General features: G+C 40.0%; 1 protein-coding gene across 1 annotated transcript; it reads left to right on the top strand.

The window, feature by feature from the left end:
* Positions 1–985: 985 nt before the first annotated feature.
* Positions 986–21968, top strand: podxl (podocalyxin-like). The gene is made up of 8 exons (XM_067581498.1): positions 986–1595; positions 15044–15580; positions 16792–17048; positions 17188–17211; positions 19220–19352; positions 19448–19491; positions 19597–19716; positions 20790–21968. The coding sequence occupies exons 1-8, from the start codon at positions 1553–1555 to the stop codon at positions 20982–20984; spliced, it is 1353 nt and encodes a 450-aa protein (XP_067437599.1). The 5' UTR covers positions 986–1552; the 3' UTR covers positions 20985–21968.
* The last annotated feature ends 250 nt before the right edge of the window (positions 21969–22218 follow it).

The following is a 22218-nucleotide window of genomic DNA, read 5'->3' on the forward strand; positions in this document are numbered from 1 at the left end:
CCACACAGTCCCTGATCATGGTCTGAATCAGTGGATAAGTCAGTACATTTATTGTGTTTTCCACTTGGTTTGGTTTCTTTTCACATAGAAAAAAATTCAGGCAAAAACAAAATGCAACACTGAAAGCCAGGTGAGAATGTTCCCTCCAAGGCAACATACTTCATTATTCAGGTTGGGCCTTGATTCATCTCCAGCTAGCTGCTAGCAACTGTTAGTTTTGTTCATCCTCACCCCAGCATGCAAACCGCACCTGGCTAGGAGAGCTTATTAGCTCAACCTTGCACAGTATATCTTGCAGTAGGGTCAGACTGAGGTCAGATCACGTTCCCACCACAAACAAACCGCTACAGAATTCATTTGTGACGATTGCTGATTTTAGATCTGCCCACACAAATTGCACCAAGGAAAACTAACTAAAGTCCCGGTCAATCAGACAAAACAACACAGGTTTGAAAACACTTTATACATATCCACTCTGAGACTGTCTTGGACAAGCTGTGTTTTAGAGAGAGAGAAAACCCTGGCTTAGTGATAAGAGGAACAAAACATTTTCAAATGTATCTGTCTTGTTGTGGACAGTGGTGGAACTGTTCTTGTGTATTTAGCATTTTAATAGAGTATTTTACATTGTAACATTGGTACTTTTACTTAAGTTAGGGATTTGAATACTTCTTCCACCTTGTAACAAGTCACAAGACCGTGCAAGTCTCTGAATGCTGAATCCTCATTTTTGTGACTTACTGTCCAAATTGTAAGCGTATTCCTTTGCAGAAATCCAACAGCCCCGTGTTACACTTCACTCCGTGATTGTGTAAAAATGTTGGGGGGCGGACAAGCTAGCATGATGCTGACTTGGTGAATCTAAACAGGTCTTTCCCATGATCAAACGACATGCTGATGTGACTTCACCCCACGTCCTTTGAGTCATGGACCATTTTTGGATTGAATCAAAACCAGGGGAACACATTGTCTCAGAGCTTCCTTTGTTATTCAAAATGTCCCGGCAGCCGTGAGTCCACAGCTCTGGGATTGGACTGTACTGGGTCTGCCCCTGCTTTCTCAGGATAAGGGAGGCAGGGACAGTGCAGGGGGAATGGGCAGTGCTCCTGGTCTGCTGCAACTGGCTGCTAACAGATGAACACTTTGCTGGAGAGTGAGGACTGACTGAGCACAATACCAGCACCCAGACACTGTGGGAGAGAGAGAGAGAGATAGAGAGAGAGAGGGGTAGAGAGACACTGAGCAACAACGGTGCAGCCAAGGAGACCACAGAAAAACTCTTCCCCCAAATCCCCAACTCTGCAGAGAAAGGAGAGAAAGAAGCAGCAGGGACAAACAAAAGCATTCTTGGCTTTCAGTTTAAAGGAAGAAGAAAAAAAATTGAACAATACCTTGGGCGAGATCATTTACTTGAAATACAAATTCAAGGAGAAAAGCGTGACAGGACGGCGTCAGTCAGCAGTCAGTCTCGGGTTTATCATCTGTGAAACATCTCCACATACATACTAACGGATGATAAATACATCTGGGAGAAGAAACTAGCAGAAACAGGATGAGAGCAACAATGAGGATCACATGGCTGCTGTTTTCACTCAGTGAGTAAACTTTCATTTCACTAATAAGTAGGATATACGTACCTGGGATGTTTCTCATGTGCTCTCAGCGTCAGTGCTTGGGGTTATGATGGATGCTTTGTCTGCTATGGTCTGGAAACATGGAGTTTTCTCTGTGATATTGTGTAGTATTCATCCAGAATATATTATAGGAAGTTGATGTCTATGATTCTTTTTCAGAGTGAGAGCAGAAATGTTTCTCTGTGCAGCAGCATGATTTTAGAGCTTCAGGGCATTACAGATGGTTTAAAGACAGAAATCAGCCGTAAAGAGACAATGAGAGCGTCAGCAGTGTGATGCAGCAACAGGTGCACTCAGCAGACTGTTAGAATAATCTGACTTTTTCTTTTTATCACACATGGACTCAGTGGTGGGAGAAGTTTTAAGATCTTTCACTGAAGCAGAAGTAGCAAACTCATAAAAATGCTCTATTATGAGTAAAAGTTCTGCTTTTTAAATGCTACTTAAGCAAAAGTACTGCTAAGAAGTGTTATAGCAGTAAAATGTAGCTACTTAAACTATCAAATGTAAAAGTACTCATTATGCAATGGTGGAAGAAGTATTAAAATCCTTTAGTTAAAGCACTGTACCAATACAACAATGTAAAAATATTCCTTTACAAGTAAAAGTCCTTCATTAAAAGTCCTGCTTAAGTTAAAGTACAGAAGTATTATAGACATACTTAAAGTGTGTCAGTGTTAAAGTAGTACTAGTGTTGCAGCTGGTGGAGGTGGAACTGATTTTAGATCTGAAAAATAACTACAGTGGTAACTTTACCTGTGAGATGAATTTATTACTAAAGTAAAGATACCTAAGAACTTATTATGTTGATATTGTGGTTTCATACCCTCTATGTTCCTGATTTGAAAGATGAAGTGGATTTATGAAAATCAGTAAAAATCTACAATGAGATTCATGTAATATACAGTACCAGTCAAAAGTTTGGACACTTCTTCCCATTCACTTGAATGAGAAAGTGTGTCCAAACATTTGACTGGTACTGTAGTCCAACAGTATATGATAGTTCAATAAACCAAATATGTTTTTTACATTACATGTAGGTCTACATCATATAGATACAAATCTTTTGTTATGGCAGTTCAGTACTGCATATGCTGTATGTTGTGTATATGACATGATTTAAAAGATGTCATGTAGTACTAAAATGACATACACAACACTTTATCAAAGTGTAAAAAAGTGTATGATGGAGAAAAAGGTCATTCAAGGCAGAAAAGTGAGTACTTTAATCTGCTCAATTTGTACACATATGCAGATCCTAAGAAGCAGAAAGTGCTGATGGATGCTGCCTGAGGAGGAGCGCCAAGCTTGAAACACGTTGTAACTGAAGTAGCTGCCAGTTCAAGGGTTTTTGTGTTCATTTAACTTCCAAATGTCTGATTAAAATCCTCACTTTTCTGCACTGAACTGTTTGTTTTTCTCTGTGTTTGTACTGACTTGTTTGGGGAAGTCTACAGTTCCACTGTTTCTGTGTGGATTGTATAAAATCCATACTAAATTGGCCATAATCATGCTTAATGGCACAGTAGAACTCAGAGTTTAAACATCTGCCCCTTCAACCCCCCCACCATCCCACAGTTAAGGACTCCACCCCCCCTCTAAATACACACACACACACATACAGGCCTCCGAGCACTGTGTCCAAAGACAGAAGGAGCCTGAATAATGAAGTGCACCCATGACCTCTCTCCCTGGCTGAGAGGCAAGGAAAGTGTTTTTCTTTAATTATGCACCTGCTGCTCTCTCACCACTACAGTAGGTGGATTCAGATGGGAGGCTTTTATTTTTCAACCGTGTGAAAGAAAAGTGTGACACAGCCCCAAAACTCAATCTGAAGGCTGTCAGCACATTTTTTCTAAAGATAAGACTGACACGTTTTTTTTTTGTGTGTGTGTGTGTGTGTGTGAACGTGCATCTGTGTCTGTATGTTTAACGCCTCGTTATCACAAGTTGGATGGAACTTGTAGTTGTGAAGCATACTGTCTATTGCATTTTTATGTGCAGACAGGCCTTTTTTGTGTTTTCTAAAATTAGAAAATTAGAATTAGAGTTTGAATATATTGTATTTGACTACTTTTGAAAAGGCAGAACTCCAGAGTGTCTGCAGTTTCACAGACACTCACCCTGAGAAAGGGTATTGTATTTGATTATGTTCAAACCTAAACCTCTTCACTCCATCATAGGTGTGTGGAAAAAGATAAAAACATAGTCAGATGTTAGGATGCAACGGCAGTTCTTTCACGTTAGCTGTATGGAACTAAGACATTGTTTCTCCTATAGTCTCCAAAAAGAGCTACTTTGTACCTATACATGAGTATTTTCAACATTAGTATGTCTCCTTGAATAAGCTAAGGTTTGTTTGTTCACGTTTTTACAGTATTTGAGGCTGTATTTCGGTACATCAATGCTAAATACGAACGTTAGCATGCTAATGTGGTCACAATGACAATGCTAACAGGTTTGACGTTTACCTTGTGAACTATCTTGGTTTAGTGTGTTAGCATGCTACCTTTTGCAAATTGGTATTTGACACAAAGTATAGCTGAGCCTGAGGGGAATGTCATTAGTTTTGCAGGTATTTGGTCATAAACAAGTAATAATATTGGACAGATTTGGAATGGAAATTGGAAATGGAAATTTTTACATCAGGGTGGCACTAGAGGAAAAGTCAGGCGTACTTAAATACAAGTCTTAGAGGTCCACTTGTCCTTGGTGTCACAAGTCCAGGATATTTAGGTTTTGAAAATGATCTACCCAAAATACATTTCTGTATTAATGGATGACTAACCAGGCCATTAAACCTGGGCACAAAAGGTATGATTGCCAGGAGGACACACTGATCTAAGGGTCCATTAGTGAGATTGCTGTTGCTGTTTTGCTTCAAATTAAGCACATTGCTTTCATGCTTCCCCCTAAGGAGAAGGAACTCAATGTGTCTACTCATACTAAAAGACACAGTTTTCACAGTCACATTTTACTTTACAACAGCTAGTTTTGAACATACATTTCACTTTTCCAACTCGTGCTTCTATCTACAACAATGTCCTTGCTTATTGTGGCTACTGAAAGATGATAGGTGAGGTGATGTGTCATGTGTGTTGCAACTGATGGGCATCATTGAGTTTAGGAAAGTCTACTGTTGTAAAAAATATAGTCAAGATGCTTAAAGACTAAATGTGCACCTGAACTGATTAATCAAATGCTTGATGGTGATGTCAGTGCTGAAATCAAACATTTGGAGCTTGGATTTTAGGAAGAAGCAACATCATAAGTTATCAGTCCCCACCAGGACTTCCTAACCCCTATGCGGATTGTCTTCCTTCTGAATTTGTGGGTTCACGACTTGTCCGTTTCCTACAAGATAACAGGCAGTCAGTGTTCCTGGCCTGTCCGAACACCAGCGGCCGGGGGGGACGCTGCCTGTTTGGCATACTCGTCTGGTGTCTGCGTTGGCCGGCGCACATGGGAGAGAACTGAGAACAATAGATGGGAAAAAAAAACTTTATCAACATCCCGGTTCCCAAGGAGGGCGTGGTGGCAGGAGACGGCCTTGAGCCACCATCTCCCACTCGGCCGCACGGAGCCTTTTGACGCAGCTCGATGGTGGAGAAACAGGCAGAAAAGATGTGAGGAAATGTGTTTTTTCCAGAACAAAATTGAAAAAAGGGGCTCGGAAATAACAAAAATAGCGGTGGTGGAAAAAGCATGTGGATGTTTTACTGAGTAAAAACAGCAATACCAAAGTGTAGCAATACTCCATCATAAGTAAAAGTATTCCATGATATATGTAAGTAGTCATGTTCAATGTGTAATATTAGCTGGCTGAGACGGAGCTCTTTTTAACTTCTTTATACGTTATACTGTTAACCTTAACCGATCCAGGTGCATCATAATTTATAAGCTTATCATATGTAACATCTTGATCTGCAAAGTAACTAAAGCTGTCAAATAACTGGAGTGGAGCTGAAAGCACAATATTTGCCTCTGAAATGTAGCGATACAGAAGTATAAAGGAAAATAACATGGACATTTTACTTGAAAGCTCAAGTAAAATACAAGTGTCTCAACTTTGTACTTAGAGCAAGTACAGTATCTGAGTAAGTGTATTTAGTTACTTTCCACCACTGGATTAAAGGACAAGCCATTTACCAAAGTCTACCATCAGGTTTTAGTTTGATTTCAATGCAGCCCATTGTTTGAATTTGTTTCACTATATGAATAAAAATGTACTTACAGAATTGAAAGTTGCTTAAGATGCATCAGATAATCCATCAAGGTGAACATTTAGTCATAGTCATTTAGTCAAATATAGTGTGGTTAAGGTTAGGGAGAGTGTATGGTTAGGTGACTATAACAATTATATTATATGGGCTGGATTATCCATGTTTCCTTGAATCCACCTCCATGTAGAGATTTTATAAAAGTCCCTGCTCCAAAACACAACTTTGACATTAACTATGATGGATAAGTCTATGCAGAACTGACTTAAACCAATCAAACATTAGTCTAAAGCCTGTGACTTCCTAAGTTCCTAGGAACCCTTTTTAGGAACTGTTCAGTCCAGATGCAGTGGATCCTGTTTTGAAAGGCCAGGCATGGCTGGCATGTGGACGTAGGTTTCCTTCAGGGAGGAACCAGCTTGCTGTAAATCCCAGCGTTTCATCACTGTCCGATGCTGCAGATAAAGAGCCGCTCGCCTTCACCTCTACCCTAACCCCACACTCCCTCCCTCTACCCAGCATGCCACGTTCCACACCCAGGTGTCCATTAATCAGGCCTGCGGCTGGTACCGTCATGGACCTTCACTCGCCTCCTCCTTTCCCCTGTCCACTGCCTCCCCATTCCTCGCCTCCCTTCATCTTCTCCTCGCGTACACAGGCTTGCGTCCTCCTTACTTTCTCAGCACTCTTTTCATCTGCCTCATCAATTTGTTTTGAACTCCCCTCGCTTCACGTGTTTTTTAGGAAAATAGAAAGCGGCTGTTGCTGCATTAGCTGTGTGTGAGATGAAGCATGCCTACACGCAGAGCCACTCCAGATTCTCTTAAAGTTTCGGTTCACACAAATGACAAAAGATACATTTTCTCATCCCTTTAGTGGTTTCTATCCATGCAGATAGTTTTTTTTGCCACTACATTTTTTTTAAATTTTTATTTGGTCGAACTGAGCCTTTTATTGATGTTGATAATATCCTAAATCTGACTACAGATAGATGGCATCTTGAATACCAGCTACCCTGTTGCTCAGTTTATCTCTATGCATGTGTGTGTGTGTGTGTGTGTGTGTGTGTGTGTGTGTGTGTGTGTTTGGGGTGTGATGGGGCTCTAACATTGAACTTTTGCCATTAGCACACCCTACAACTTGTATAAACACACATACCAGTCTGGTTTCTAGGGACAGGGAGTGTGTTTTTTGTGGATAATGTGTGCAAGGGTGTGAGTGTTTCTGTGTGTGTGTGTGTGTGTGGTCAGTCATTTCCATGCGGCCGTTAGATTAACAGCGTCTCAAACCCCTCTTCACTTTCTTTCCTCTCACACCCCCCCCTCTTTCTCTCCTCCCTTTCACTTGTCTCTCCTTTATTCCCGCCGAGTGTTTTTACATTCACATCTCCTCACCTCCCTTCACTGCAGCACACATTGTAAAGCAAAGACCCCTCACTTACCCTGCTCCTCACACCCCCTGCCCCCATCAACCAACCCCCCACAGTCTCTCAGAGAGCTGAATTACCTCTCTCAGTATAACGAGGACGGGGCTGCTGAGCCTCTGAAAGGCCCTGGCTGCAGCAGGGGTCTGCAGTGAGGGAGTAGCCCATCCTTGCATGGCCGCACGTGGGACCAGAGAGGCCTTTGTGTAGGCTGTCACCAAGCTAACGGGACAGCTTTTGTCCCACCGGTGCTTTGGAGCGACAGCTACATTTATTTATTTACTCTCCTCTGTTTGGCGTGCACAGTGCATGTTCACGCTTCACGCTCAGACGCACATCAATCTGGGGTTACAGTCAGAGTGCCTGGAAAGCTGGACTGATAACTGGCTGGATAGCTGGCACACACGCACGCACACACACACACACAGTATCCAGACCACTGATGGTATGCTCTGTGTCTCTAAATTCATTATGTAGTTTGATGATATCCTTCTTTTTTCTGTAGATAAATACAAACTTAAATAACTAACAGGAACACCTGACAACATAATGCAATCCAGTACTGTAGCCCAATAGATATTAGCATATTCTCTGTTTTCATCATTTTTTCTTTGCTAATAGAATTTAATAACGAAAATGTTAAATGTTTGTACATAAAAACCTGATTTATAGGTATTCAGTATAGACTACTTTTGGTTTGGGTCTGTTTTTCATGGTATGGGTTCCACTCCCTAGTTCCAGTTGTCCCTGAAAACATTGTTTAAATTATAACATTAAGTATTCTTTACTAAATGTGCAACAATCAGAGTAAAAGTTTGGAAAAAACACAGCATTATATTATCTATTATGAGTTTAACGCTCAAAAACTCATTTAATCTGCTTAAGTAGTACTGTGTGGGTTTGTTTTGATGACATTTGATAGGCTACTAAGTAACTAAATACTAAAATGATGTTGGCAACAAACGCTTGGTATTTTGTGGTCACTCTATGCTATGTAAGTCAATTCATCCTGATGACTAATACTTTTCCTATATGATATGCTGTTGTCAAATTGTCATATTGTTTGGCTGCCATAACATTATAAGGACGCTTTTAAGACCCCATACTTCCCTTTTTTGCTGACATACAGTATGTATCAACAATTTAATCTAATATTTTTAATCATGTGTTTTTTTATTAAGGGATAGCGTGAGTTGTTTGGGTATGGCAGTATTTCCTATTATTTGACTGAAATGTTAAATCTTGATTGGTGCACAGAAATGTGTGACATCACTTTTTCCACCTAAAACTCGCCCACGCCAAATCAGTGTGAGAGGAGCACAAACCTGCCATGTAAAATAAACAAAACTGTTTTAACTTTGGCAGAAAACTGTGTTCATGTAGGACGTCATCTCTAAGTAAGAAGCTAGTTGAGGAAATAGGTGTTAAGGCCTTTAATACTACAGTATATAATGATATGTTAGACAGATGTGTACTCCTACAACTTTGTAGTGACAGTTTGGGTTTTGCCCTTTCCAACACGTTTGGGTTGAACTGGAACACCAACTGTGAGCCAGTCTCAAGCAGAAGATGGGTTGTGAAAAAGTAGACTCAAAAGAGTACAATTACCAAATATTAACACAAAGTTAGTCCACAAATGAAGCAAACATCACAGATTGATGATATTACTAGAAGAGTGCATGGTTTGGTTTTTTGGTGACTTTTCCACTAATATCAACAGTATTTGCTCAGGCAAGGACCAATAAAACTGTCCCTTCAGTCTTTGTTATCCTCTTCATGTCTGTGTGGGGTCTTGTTCCTCCAGGCATTTTTTAACAACATGGCGGTCAGGAAAAGAGGACAATTCAACCAGTCTCCACCCTCTGTCCAGACTGTCATTCCCCTTTAATGTTTACGGATGGTGGTTCTCACACTGAGCAGGATTGGGTTGACGCCTGCTGGAACTGAACAGTTGGACCTCCTGTAGGGAGGGCCGAGAGAGAGAGAGAGAGCACCCCCTGACCTCCTCTGGCCCTCCACTTAGTCTCAATGAATACAGGCCAAACACTGTCACACTTCACAGTTTTACTATGAGACCAGCTTCAAAGGTAGTTGAGGTCACTGAGGACAGAAATGTTATACTTTTGGCGCAAATGGTCATTTCCTCACGAAGCCTTTAGACTCTCTCCAGTCGCTTTGGGGGACAAATTGTGCCAAAGCATAATCAGTTCAATTGATAAATCAGCTGACAATCAAAAATCAGCTACTTCATCAAAACTGTATGTATTAAGACTTAATAATATTATAACTGGAAATTTTTTATTAATAATTTCATCAGTCTAGTATTTATCAACTTATTTTTTCAATTAATTTTATGTATTCACCCAAAATCATTTAAAAATCAAGCAATATGTAAAATATGAAAACAATGATTTTACTCATGTTTAAAAATCATTTTTTAAATTAATTAAATGTCTATTGATTTATCAGTAGATGATAGTCATCTGACCCATTGTTAGCATAAAAGCACTGATTAGCATAGCTTTAAGTGGCACAAATTGCCTTCAAAGTTAGAGTTAGCTTTGGGGCAAAGAAGAGAAGCTAAGGCCATGCATGTTTCCTCAGCTTGAATGGCATGTTCCTTGATGAACTATGTAAGTTCTGCATCTGTCAATCTCTAATGTACATAACACAACATGGGTTCAAGCTAAAGGCAGCTAATGAAAAAATTTGCATTTGTTGTTGTCTGGTACATTAGCTACTAGCTAGTTCTCAAGCAAATCCTCTCTTGCACAAAGTGTTTTAGGTTTTGGATTATTGTAGGATAAACATGGGAAGAAGTGATGAGTTCATGTCAGGTGGAGGTTTTCACCTGTATAGTAGTTACTACCAGTTTCTGACTTTTAAATACTGCTCATGTCAACATCAAAGTACAACTTTGATTTTTCTGACCTGGCACCAAATAGTACAGAAGTGTCTGAAAAGCAAAAAGTATTGTTCAGGTTCAGCTTAAGTCCATCATTCAGGGTAACTAAATCCTCATTTACAAGTAATTTGATAAACACTCACTATTTTTAGTGTGGGTTCTGTTGCACTGATTTCAAAGATATGTATGTTAGCATTGATGTTAATCCCCTGGGCGTAGTGAGGACAGGTCAAATGCATAACCTGTGGCATTAATAATAACCATACAGTCAATGATAAGAACGCATACCTAAATCCTAGTGAGAACAATAGAAACAATTGGCAGTATACTGATTGAAGTCCATTTAGGTGAGACACATTACAAAATAAGAAGAGACACACAGACCCAAAGGCCCAAGTAAACATAGCTGTTTCCTGCCCCCGAAGTGAGCCAAGAGGTAGAAAGAAGAGCCAGGGAAAGAACTGCAGGTCAGTTCTCACACCCTCTGCTGTCTGACCCTCACTGAGTCCACAGGAGCAGGTCACACCGAGAGACAAACTGCATGCCAAGAGGACAATGCTACTGTATCTGGACTCTGGTGTAAAGTATGTAAAGCTAATAGTACTGAGCTCCACACGCAGACAGTGACCAGACTGAGGTCAGAGGGTTATAAAGTTATATTATATATTATTGGTACTGTATGAAGGAGCATTTGCCTTGTTTTTCCTCTCAGCTGAACTGCTCACTGAAGCAGCCAGAAGTGGGAAGTAACTAAGTACTTTAACTCAAGGGCTTATATATCATTTATATAATTTTAAGGTAATTTTACTTTACTAGAATAGTTCGATTTTATGCTACTTGTACTGTACTACAATTTCAATTTACTTCACTATATTTATTTGACACTTGTAGTCACTAGTTTCTTTACAGATTTTATTTTTTTAAGATTTTACATTTAAAATATGCATATGATTGACATAAAATAGGCAAAATACATTGCATTACAGATTAAGCTAAATTAGAGAGTAACATGTTTAAAACCAGCTGCAACATTAAAATGCTCCTTACACACTGAGACATCATCAGCTACTTCTGCTTTCTACTTTTGATACTTTAAAGTACATTTTGCTGCTAGCACAATCTTTGAATGTAGGATGTTTATTTGTAATTGAGTATTTTTATATTGTAAAGCCTATTTTATGTAAAAAAAAAAAAAAAAAAAAAAAATACATCATCATCTTCCAGCATGTTGAATACAGTTTACTTGTCATGTATGATCGTCGTTATCTTTGTTACTGTTTTCATGATTTTTTTTTTAAAAGCGTTATTAATTCAGGGAAGTTTCACCGAGAGGCAGCCTCTCTTTTGCAGGAACGCCCTGATCACATTCATACAGTGAGGAAGCTGCCCAGTACAACCACAGTCTGACCTGCTAAACAGCACCACTAACACTGAAACACTCCGTTTCAGTGTTATATCACTGTATAGAGATAGTATGTTAGCTCAGTTTGAACACTGGGGAATAATAATAATAAAGAATTGTAATAAATGACATTTCAGAAGATATTTTATAGGATTGAGAAATTATGTGGCAAACTTGCTAATCCTGCTTTGTGAAACACCACACAGGAAAGGCACTACTATAGACACATCACTGTAGATGTTACAGTACATCAGGAGAATGAATAATGACTTAATCAAATTACCAATAATCAATACTAGTTACCTGATAAAATTCCAATGATGTAACTTTTTGTTGATATTATATTTTTAATTAGCAAAAATTGAAACAACTTGAACTGTTTCTGACACATCAGTAGGAGTCATGGAATTTTTGACGTTTAATTACTGGAGAAAGCTTCTTTAGAAGTAAACAGAAGAGGAAAAGAGGGTGTGATGAGGTGAATTAGGACTGAGTGGATTTGACAGACTACAAGTGGTTCAGTGTGTGTGTGTGTGTGTGTGAGAGAGAGTGTGTTTGTGTGTTTTCCTGGAGGCTGTGTGGCGAGGAATGTGTGGGTGAGGTAAAAACAGCCTTGGTACTGATAGCAGCTAGGATCAGCGGGTGCTGTTGCCCGCTAAGAAACAGATGCGTCAGTGACAGCTGGGGTCAGCGGGGGTCACACCAAACAAGACGCCACACCTGGGGGAGGGCAGGAAGGCACAGAGGACAGACCGATTTAGCCAAAAATATTTTGGAAGAAATCACACGGTATTGGACAGTTAGTAAGTAAGGTTAGTAAAGAAGATCTGATTACTGTAACAACTTACTGTGTGAATCAGCAGCCATGTGTCAACTTTGGAAAAATTCCTCTATGATGTAATGTTGAAAATCTTTCCATTTCCATAGTTGAGGGGAAAATACACCCATATCAACATAGTTTAAAATAAACAGGTTTGCTGATATGTTGCATTTGTGGGTAAATTACTAAACTGATAGTAGCAGAAATCACCCCAGAATGCAATGCAGCCATGATACAGCTTTCATTTTGGCAAGATCCCCAACTTCTATTTGTTTTCCTTGACTGAAAATAAAACACAGGTGAAAACTACAGGTCATTCTAGTATACTCACTGAAGTAGCAGTGGATGAAGATTTTCATGAAATCAAACCTTGTTTCAGCAATAGCCATTCAATGTGTTTACCATCAGTGATTACCTCTCTAAATACTGTATATTAGTTGTCATTGTTAGTGGCCAAGTCCACCATTCCCGTGCTGGATTCAAATGCCTTCCAATGCTCGAGGGATTTACAGGAAACACTGCATGTAATCCAGCGTTTCTGTATTTTACCTCATTGATATCAGCCTCTCTGTTTACTGTTCACTCTCTTACAGCTGTATCAGAGCTGCACATCTCCAGCTCCTCAGTAATGGAACCACCTCTTTTTACTGTGCCCTGAGTTTGTTTGTGCTATAAACAGATACATCAGCTCCACTTGCTGTTACCACCAGTAAACATGTGTGTCTGACTGACAATCCTCAGGATTGCAACTTCAAGTGTATGATCTGCTGTCTCCTTCAGACTCAAAAGGCAAAGCCCTCACAGAGCAGATCTTACATGCTGTCAAAAAGCCAGAGAGCAGCAGCACCACATGTACACTCAGCTGAATCAAAGTGCAGTAGAGAACTCAGTGTTTAGGGCGGCAGGCTGAAGGCTGATAAGTGATGTGTTTGTGCTATTACAGAGACAGGACAGGCTTGGCTCTACCAGCCTCCACTTGACCAGAACGCACTCTTATCTGCAAACTCCTGACACCAATCTAATGCTGCATTCACAGGCTGTCGGAATTACAGCTTCAAGAGCTTGTGACAGTAGGACAGCTGGAAGGGGAAACTGATAACAGCTTGATGGAAACGTTTGTCTATTATTCAACATGTGAGCAACAAAGAATAACGTACAACATAATGAGAATGTAATTTCTTAAATTCATACGCAGATAGCCAATGGATCTCTGGTGTCTCAGGCTTTTCGGGAAATATAAAAATCAAATTCTTCCTTCAGATGTAGTTGAGTGGGAGAATCAAGAGTACAGCAAAACTTTTACTTTATTTTAAAGTGGTATTTAAAACATCACAGCTGAAATGTTAAAAGCTAACTAACATTAACGCCACACTTGATTAGTTTATCTCATGTGAGTTACAGTATAACCTTTTACAAGTCGATTATCATTGGCATTGACAGCCTAGTTGGAAAAAAAAACATTCAAGTATTCACATTTGCTTTGGAAAATGGCTGGCAATAAGGTAAAGTATATGTGAGTTGCAATGAATAAGCAGCTCCAACTTCCTCTGAGGAAACGTTACATAATGAACATGTCATTTAGAATCACTACGTGTGAGTCGTTCGTCACCAAACATGTATGTTGAAAATCCAGCGGCTGTGTGTGGATGTATTGTGCTGTAGGTGGGTGGAGGTCAGTATGCACTGAGGGGGCTGCGTGGGTGAGGTGGACGCCATTGTCTTATGGCTGTGGAGTCAGATGAGGATTGTTCACAGGGCACTCGATAAAGGCCGTGGTTGTGGGTGTGGTGCTTCCAGGTTTATTGTGTGCAGCATCCTGTGCTGGTCACTATAAATAGAGAAACAGAAGAAGATGGAGGGCTGTGACTGAAGCTTAAAACTGTCCAAACAGCAGGAAATCTAGAAGCAGACACAGCTCTGACTCCAGACTGCTCTGCCACCCAAGACATTGACTGTAAAGAAAGGGGGATTCATATTTTATATTAACAAGAGATCAAATTACTATGTGTAATGTGAAAGGAGTTCACTGGTGGTGACAAACCCACAGAAAATTATCACCCAACCCTGCTGCTTCCTCAGGTCTACAGAGTGATTTTACATCTTTAGGCTCCTTGCTTTGGTTTTATGATGCACAACTTCAGTGTTTTGGTTCAGTCTGCTCACATCAGCCTCATTCCCAGCAGCAGGCAGCTGTTTTCCACCAAAAATCTCCAATGAACCCAATGTTCACTACATCTCCAGCTCCAAACAGCAGACACGCAAAGTTAGAGACTAGCTGGTGAACATAGTGGAGCATTTAGCAGCTCAAGAGACAGATATTTTTCTCAGGAGTTGTTGCAGACCAAAGAAAGACCTGGAAAAAAAAGAGTGAATATTGGACTTAGATTTGCAAGGTGGCCAGAAACATGACTCTAAATCATGCTAATGTTGCTGTGTCTGCTGGGTGTGTAAATAGCAATCTAGTTTTTATGAACATGTTAGCAAACATAAGTGATTTAGATGTTTTCAGGTGGTTCCAAGTGGCCAAGAAATCAATTAATGCTTGTTTAATTAAATAAGATGTTGCCACTGATCGGTTTTCATACTATCCATTTAGCAGCATGCTATAGGTAATAATGTTGTGTTTTCTTCCTCCTTAGGCTTCCTATTTTGCAGCGTCTGTTCAGATGATAACGGTAGTGCTACTGATAAGCCACCTGCTCCTGTGGCAAATACTAATACTTCATCCGACAATCAGACTCAGACTCCTGCCAGTCAGAAGCAAGCAGAAAAAAATGATGTAGCAACACCTGCCAACGGCAGTCAGGAAATCACAACCACGCCGAAGCCAGCAACGACTATTGCGGTCACCACTCCAAGTACCACTGCCACGCCTGCAGTCACCACCCAATCACCGACAACCACCGTCACAAGCAACACGCCACAGACGACTCACACCACTGGTGCCCCCTCTACTGTGACGGTTACTCCTCCTACTACTACTATCACTCCCCAAGCTGCAACAACTGACAAAAACAGCTCTACCAATACTGCCACAACACAGACGACTGAAATCTCTTCAACCATTAAAACCTCCGTGATTCCATCATCTCTCACGACAACAACGCCAGCCACCGTCGCAGTGAATGACGCTAAATCAGATCAACTGTCCACGCTGTCCACCACCTTTACAACAAGTAAGGACTGCCATAACTCTCCTAAAACAGCTGACTAGAATGTTGGCAATATGGCAATGACAATGAATGTGATTTCAGCACAGTGTGATGGCTTTTAATGTGATGTTTCAATGTGATGGCACTGACTGCAAGGCTAGATTACCAAACAGGCAAAGAGGGCAACTGAATGACTGCCAGCTGGTATTATTCCAGCATAGTTCTAGTTAGTTTTTGGGTCTCTGGGCAAATGATTATGTTGCCATGATAGTTTGCTGTGTGCACCATACTTAATGGGAACTCGGGGGTACAGGACACATGCACAATATACAGAGGGTGGGACTAGGGGGGTCTATAGGGGCCCAACAGCAGTTCCCTAACTGCTTAATCCGGCCCTGACTGACCAACCTGACAGGAAGATAAAATTAAAATCTAAATTTAAAACATACATAGGTCATAACCCACACATTCCCATACGTGACTTGTTACCTACAGGTAAAATTGTGCCGCAAAATGCTCTTACAGGATGAGTGACAGAACAGCCCACCGACATTTTTATTTCATTTGTTTGGTTTTGAAAGCGACCATGTGCAATATTAAACATTCATGTTAGCATTTAATTTGATATTTTAACACTGTTAGCATAGCTAAACTCAGTGGGAAAAAAACAGGGTTGGACACATAATGCAGAATTATATCTAACAGTCCATCACACACACTATGCCATCTAGAAGTGTATGTTAGAGAAATTCAAATCAAGGATATATATATAAAAAAAAAAGTGTTGTTCCATCACAAACCCACAGAACAGCTTCAGTGTGACAGATTATCCAAATGTGTTGAATTCTAGTGGAGTGATGAACAACATTCTGTATGTTCAGTATGTGCCAAATACTAATACTTCTGTGCTGTGCTGTCACATTGTCATCCACCCAAAAGCAGCACTTTCAGCAATTTATTGGCAAAACAACGATTACATGGAACATACTGATCAGAAACAGATTTTCAGTGAAGTACAGCTTAACTTAACTTTAATCATGCAGTCTCATCAAGTTCAAAATAATTTGAGATAATAATTTTATCTTATTATTATCTTATGATTTTGCATTCTGGTGTTTTCATAATTACACTTAACTGACATAAGTGTGCTAGACAGCTTAGAAAGTTGTCACTGATTGGCTCAGAGACGTCTGCATCATTAACCTGAGACGATATGTTTACTGTTGCCGTGTTAGAGCTGGCTGAAAATCCAGTGACAGTTTCTGGGACATCTCCAAGTGACAAGCAGACACCAACAAGCACCCCAGAGCCAAGTGGGAGCACAGAGGCCACCAGCACCCTCTCCACTCTGACCAGTACATCATATCCTGCAGCATTAAACACAGCTGGAACCACACCCTCACAAACCACCACCACCGCCACCCCCCCCACCACCACCACCACCACCACCAGAACCACAACCACCATAGCGCCTCACCCAAAAATGTTTTCGGTAAGACCTAATAAAGGGGAGCAGACACAGCTAGTGCGTTTTCTTGCCTTTACATAAACTTTTGAGAAAAAAGATGCTTAAAGAGGCTTAAAATTCACTGACGCTTGTGACTAATTCTTACTTTTTTTTGTTTTTGCAGTACACTCTAAACAATGGACAGGAGGTAAGACTGCTTTATTTTGAGTTGTGTATCTTTAAATCTGTTTCAGGCATCAGATTTTATATTCACATAAACAGCACATGTGATAATAAACAGTTCCTGCTCTGACTCTCATCAAGCCTCTGCTATTGTCCTGTTCATGGAAGGTGGGCCCCCACCCTGTTCACTCCTTTCCTCACTAACATTTACTCCCAAACACTTAAGTTCCCCTCAGGATGAACTACTTGGTTTATGACCAAATGCCTATGAAACTAATTACATTTCCATCAACCTCAGCTGCACTTTGTGCTAATCAGCACATTATAGCATGTTAGCATGCTGTCAACTCTTTGATAGAACGCTCTTTTAAAGACAAATAATAGCCCTAGCATGTCTCTGAACTTTGTAATGAAGTCACTTTATGAGGAGTGAAGTAATTTAATTAGAAGTAACTTTTACTAATTCAGATTAGCAATATCAAAAGCATAAATAATATTCACTGTCTTTTTAGCTCTGGTTTAGTCTCCACCAACTTGTGAGGGAAACATCTGGCTCTCTAGCGGCTAACTTAGCTGCTCCACTATGTTCACCAGCTGGTCACTAACTTTGTCTGTCTGCTGTTTGGCATTGGGCAGGTAGTGAAAAGTGGGTTTATCAGAGCTTTCTTGCTGATAACAAGTTAATTGAAGATTTTTGGGATGCAGCAGCTCAGCTAGCTACAACAGAGTCCAGAGGGCGGCAACACTACCCGCCATGTTTTAAACAAATCTCTAGTTTATCTGAACCACTTATTTAGACATGAAAACAGTTATTAATAAAACTATTCTTGCAAACATCCTTTGCAGAGCTAATTTCTGGTTCAGTTTTGACCTACTATACTTACAGCCTTTTTGTGCATGCAGCTTGACAATACAGTTGATGATTTTAATCATGGGTTCTTTTGAGTAGAAGTGATGATACGATTTACGGACGGGTTTTTCAAGTGTGTCTTAAAACGACAGTCAAGTGTCCATATGAACATTAAAAGAGGTTTTCCTCGCTGTAATCATTCCTCCTGTTCATACTGGCTATTAAAAGATCCCTTCAAATGTGCTTTCAATGTAAGTGATGGAGGCCAAAATCCACAGTGTGTCCACACATTTTGTCATCACACAGAAGGAGGACTGTGGATTTTGTCTCACTTACATTCTAATGGTCAGTATGAAGAGAAGGAATGATTATAATGAGAAAAACATGTTTCCCTGATCATATAGGCTCCTGACTGTTGTTTTAAGACAGACTTGAGAAATTGTGACTTTAAAGTGACTTGTTGAAAACTTGTCTGGCTGTCTGAACACTGCTGTTGCTTGGCCTAATACACCTGTTTTATCACAACTTATAGAAATGATGGACAAAACCTACAGAAGTAAAAAAAATAAAAAATAAAAAAAAGTGTAGTGGATATTTCCTTTAAATTATTTCCCAGTCCAGCTTCTGAAATTTAATAGTTGATGTTTATATTTGCAAAATCTAATTCTTTAAACTAATCAGTGATTTTAGAAAGTATTTCTTTCAACAGTGTAATGGAATAAAAGTGCAATGTTTTCAAAAATGACAATAATATGATGTGCTCCTACTAATGGATGAGGCTCTGGGTGGATCTCTGGGCCATCCAGACTCTTGTGTTTCCAGCAACAGGACAGGAAGCAGAGAAGCACGCTATTAAAAAAAAAAAAAAAAAGATTCCAGTCACTGGATGGAAAAGTGTCTTAGTGGGAACCCTTCCTGCCTTTCACTAGTTTCCTTCGTTCCCACACCTCTTCATATACTCACCCTCTCTCTGGCTGTCTACACAGCTGTGTAGTTCCATAATACACCAGAAATAATCCACACATCCCAGTGCAGGAAGATGACTTCAACTGTCATCTGTGACCTTCCCGTCCACCCTCTGGCAGCATAGGGGAGACCTGGCGACATCTTATCAGCTCATGAATAATATCTGGAAAAAGTTTTTTACAAAAGATGTTTAAAAATGTGTCGTTTTCACCTTTAGAAAGGGGACGATAAAAATCTGGTAGAGGTGTGCAAGCGGCTGATGGTGAACTTTGAAGAGGGAAACTGCACTCTGACGTTGAAGCAGCACAACGACAAAGTACAGTTTGACAGTGTGGAGACACGTGGCAAAGGTAACACATCTTCCTCCAACTGGACACTTGTTTGGTTAAATTTAAGTTAAACTGAATATTTCATAATCTAACTGCAAACAAATTGTATCTTACAGTGAATCCCAAACTTGCAGCCCAGTATTACGAAGAAATCACCAAGGTAAGAATTCACATATGGATGCTTTGTTCAGGATATGTAAACACTTTCAGGGTTAACACCTACCTACTGTGACTGGAAGTAATTATCTTTTTTCCCCGCTTGAAGACGCCAACAGATAACAAAACCCTGATTGCTATCCTGGCCTCCTGTGGAGCTCTGCTGATCATGATCGTCATCCTCGCCGTGTGCGCTTCCCACCACCGCAAGCCATACAACGAGAACCAGGTAGGTGGAAACTCTCCAACTCAGAAGCAAATGTCTGCTGTTGTTGTGGCGGTCCATGTGACGCCACAGCGTTCTCAGATTATGTGCGGTTCCTTTTGTTTTTGGCTTGTAGGGAGGTGCAACACTGGTTCTGGCTAAGGTCATATTTTGATTCATATTGTTTGAGATAAGTTTTCAAATCAATGCCAGACTTCTTATTGGAGTCATTTTCTTTTAGGGACATGTATTCTTTAAGTATAAATTAGTAAAGTTTCTCTTTGTTTTAACAAAAACATTATTTGTGAAGTTGAGTATTAGTGGTTTTTGCTGTCTTAATATTTCAACATAGCCAGAATTATTCCATTCAAAAATCAATATACAGAATCTACAGAATGAGGTAAAGTCATCATCACAGCTCATAAAATTCAAACTAAAAGGCTGGAAGTAAAACTAAGATTTGAATGTCTGTAAGAACTGCTTTGTTTTCATAAAACTTCAAATAAAAGAAGTCAAAGTTTCTGGGCATACTTCATGGAAATTAAACAGGAACTTTCACTTATTTTACACATCAGTGTGTGTTTGGGGAGTATTGCTGCATATATGAAAACAGCTGTATGAAGCCTTTTGTGTCTCCGGAAGAAGCTGTGTGAAATCTATCTAGTTGCATTGTGGGTAATGTAGTTGCAAGGTTTTGACAAGGAAGTCCAACAATGTTAAATTGGTTCAGAAATGAATGGAAAACAAGGAATCTTTGATGTTGACCTGACTTAGGCCCCCAACACCCTGTTTCAATGAAAAAGACATTTCAGAAGTAGAGATAACATTTTATGGGGTATTTAATCTTTAAAAATTCATATTTTAAACTTTCTTTAAACCATAGTGGAAAAAACAACTTTGTTTAAATTTTATCAATTGTAAAAGTGATTTTACCCCTTAAAACTGAAGCCATTTCTCTAAAAAGGAAATGCAACCGCCAAAGGGCAACAATGTCCTTAACTTTCCATCCAAATAGGCCACGGAAGGTTATTTATAATTTGTGGATCATACATTTTTAATATCTGGCTCATTCATTTCATCTTCTTTAATCTCCAAAGCAACACCTGACGGAGGAGCTGCACACGGTGGAGAACGGTTACCATGACAACCCCACGCTGGAGGTGATGGAGGTGCAGCCAGAGATGCAGGAGAAGAAGGTGGCGCTGAACGGCGAGTTCAACGACAGCTGGATCGTCCCCATCGACAACCTCCTGAAGGAGGACATACCCGACGAGGAGGACACCCACCTGTAGGGAGGAGCAGGGGCAGAGGAGAACCAAACCAAACACACCCTCCCATCTTACACTCCTGACCCTGGGACCCTCGTCTCCGCGGCCAGAGAATTTCTCAGATAGAAACACATCCTACTGAACAACCAAGCCACTATATTCACCTTCATTATCTGCTCTGTTTGATGTATTTCTGCTGTATTTAGTTATCAAAAAGAAATGAGGATCAAAAATCAAACACCCGGAGGATGAAGAAGCAATGAAATCATAGAAAATGGCCTTGGAAAATGGACATTGAAGAACCAACTAAATCCATCTATTGTGCCTTTAAAGTTGGCTTTATAGAAGTATTTGATATCACTGACTTCCTACAGAGCACAATTGAATCTTTTTCGTCATTACAAAAATGTCCCCAAAAAGAAAATTGCGCACGTAGGATTATATTTTGCCTTTTCTCTTGATGTACTCAACAAGAGAAAGTGGATTTGTACACGAGCACCTGTAAATAGAGTATTTTTATATATTATTTTCCTCCAAGAGCTTTATGATCTTGCAAACTTGTGGCTTTGCGTCATCATCTGGCTCCAGAAGCAAGAGGAAGCAGATCAGAGAGGTAACATCAACGTCAGCTGCCTTGGTGGCGGTAGAGTTACTAACATAGATAGATGACCTCAGGATACTTCAAAGCATCCTGGTGATTTTCCACGAGTACGTGTCAAATCTGAAAAACCTGCCAGTGGCTGTACAGGCTGTGCTGGTACAACTGAGCATTAACCTTTTTCAAAAAAGAGTGTTTCCACAGAGACACTGCTTAAGGCTGACAGTTTTAAAGAAATCAAGACAAATGAAGGGTTTTCATCCAAAATGCCACAACTCATGTTTTGGGAAAACCATGAGAAACGGACAGAAGTCATTATCTCTGTCCTCTCCGGCCTCCGGAAATCCTTCAGTGTTCTTAAAGAGAAACAACTGATCACATATTTTTAGTGAGCTTTGTAAAAAAATAAATAAATAATGCCACATTATTTAAATGCCTTACTTTGAAACTCAAAGGATAATTCCACTTTATTACATCTTGGGTCTTATTTTTGTAGTTTTGTCCACCATTTGTACTGATTAAAATAACACTGTATTGACCAAAGCAATGCTGAGATGTGAGAAGACGGTGACATCGCTACAACAAAGTCTAACAGGGTAAAAAAAAAAAAAAAACACGAGCAGTCAGACTATTCAACTGAAATTATGGTTGCCGCGTCCG

Source organism: Thunnus thynnus, chromosome 23 (assembly GCF_963924715.1).
Source record: "Thunnus thynnus chromosome 23, fThuThy2.1, whole genome shotgun sequence".
Lineage (NCBI taxonomy): Eukaryota > Metazoa > Chordata > Actinopteri > Scombriformes > Scombridae > Thunnus > Thunnus thynnus.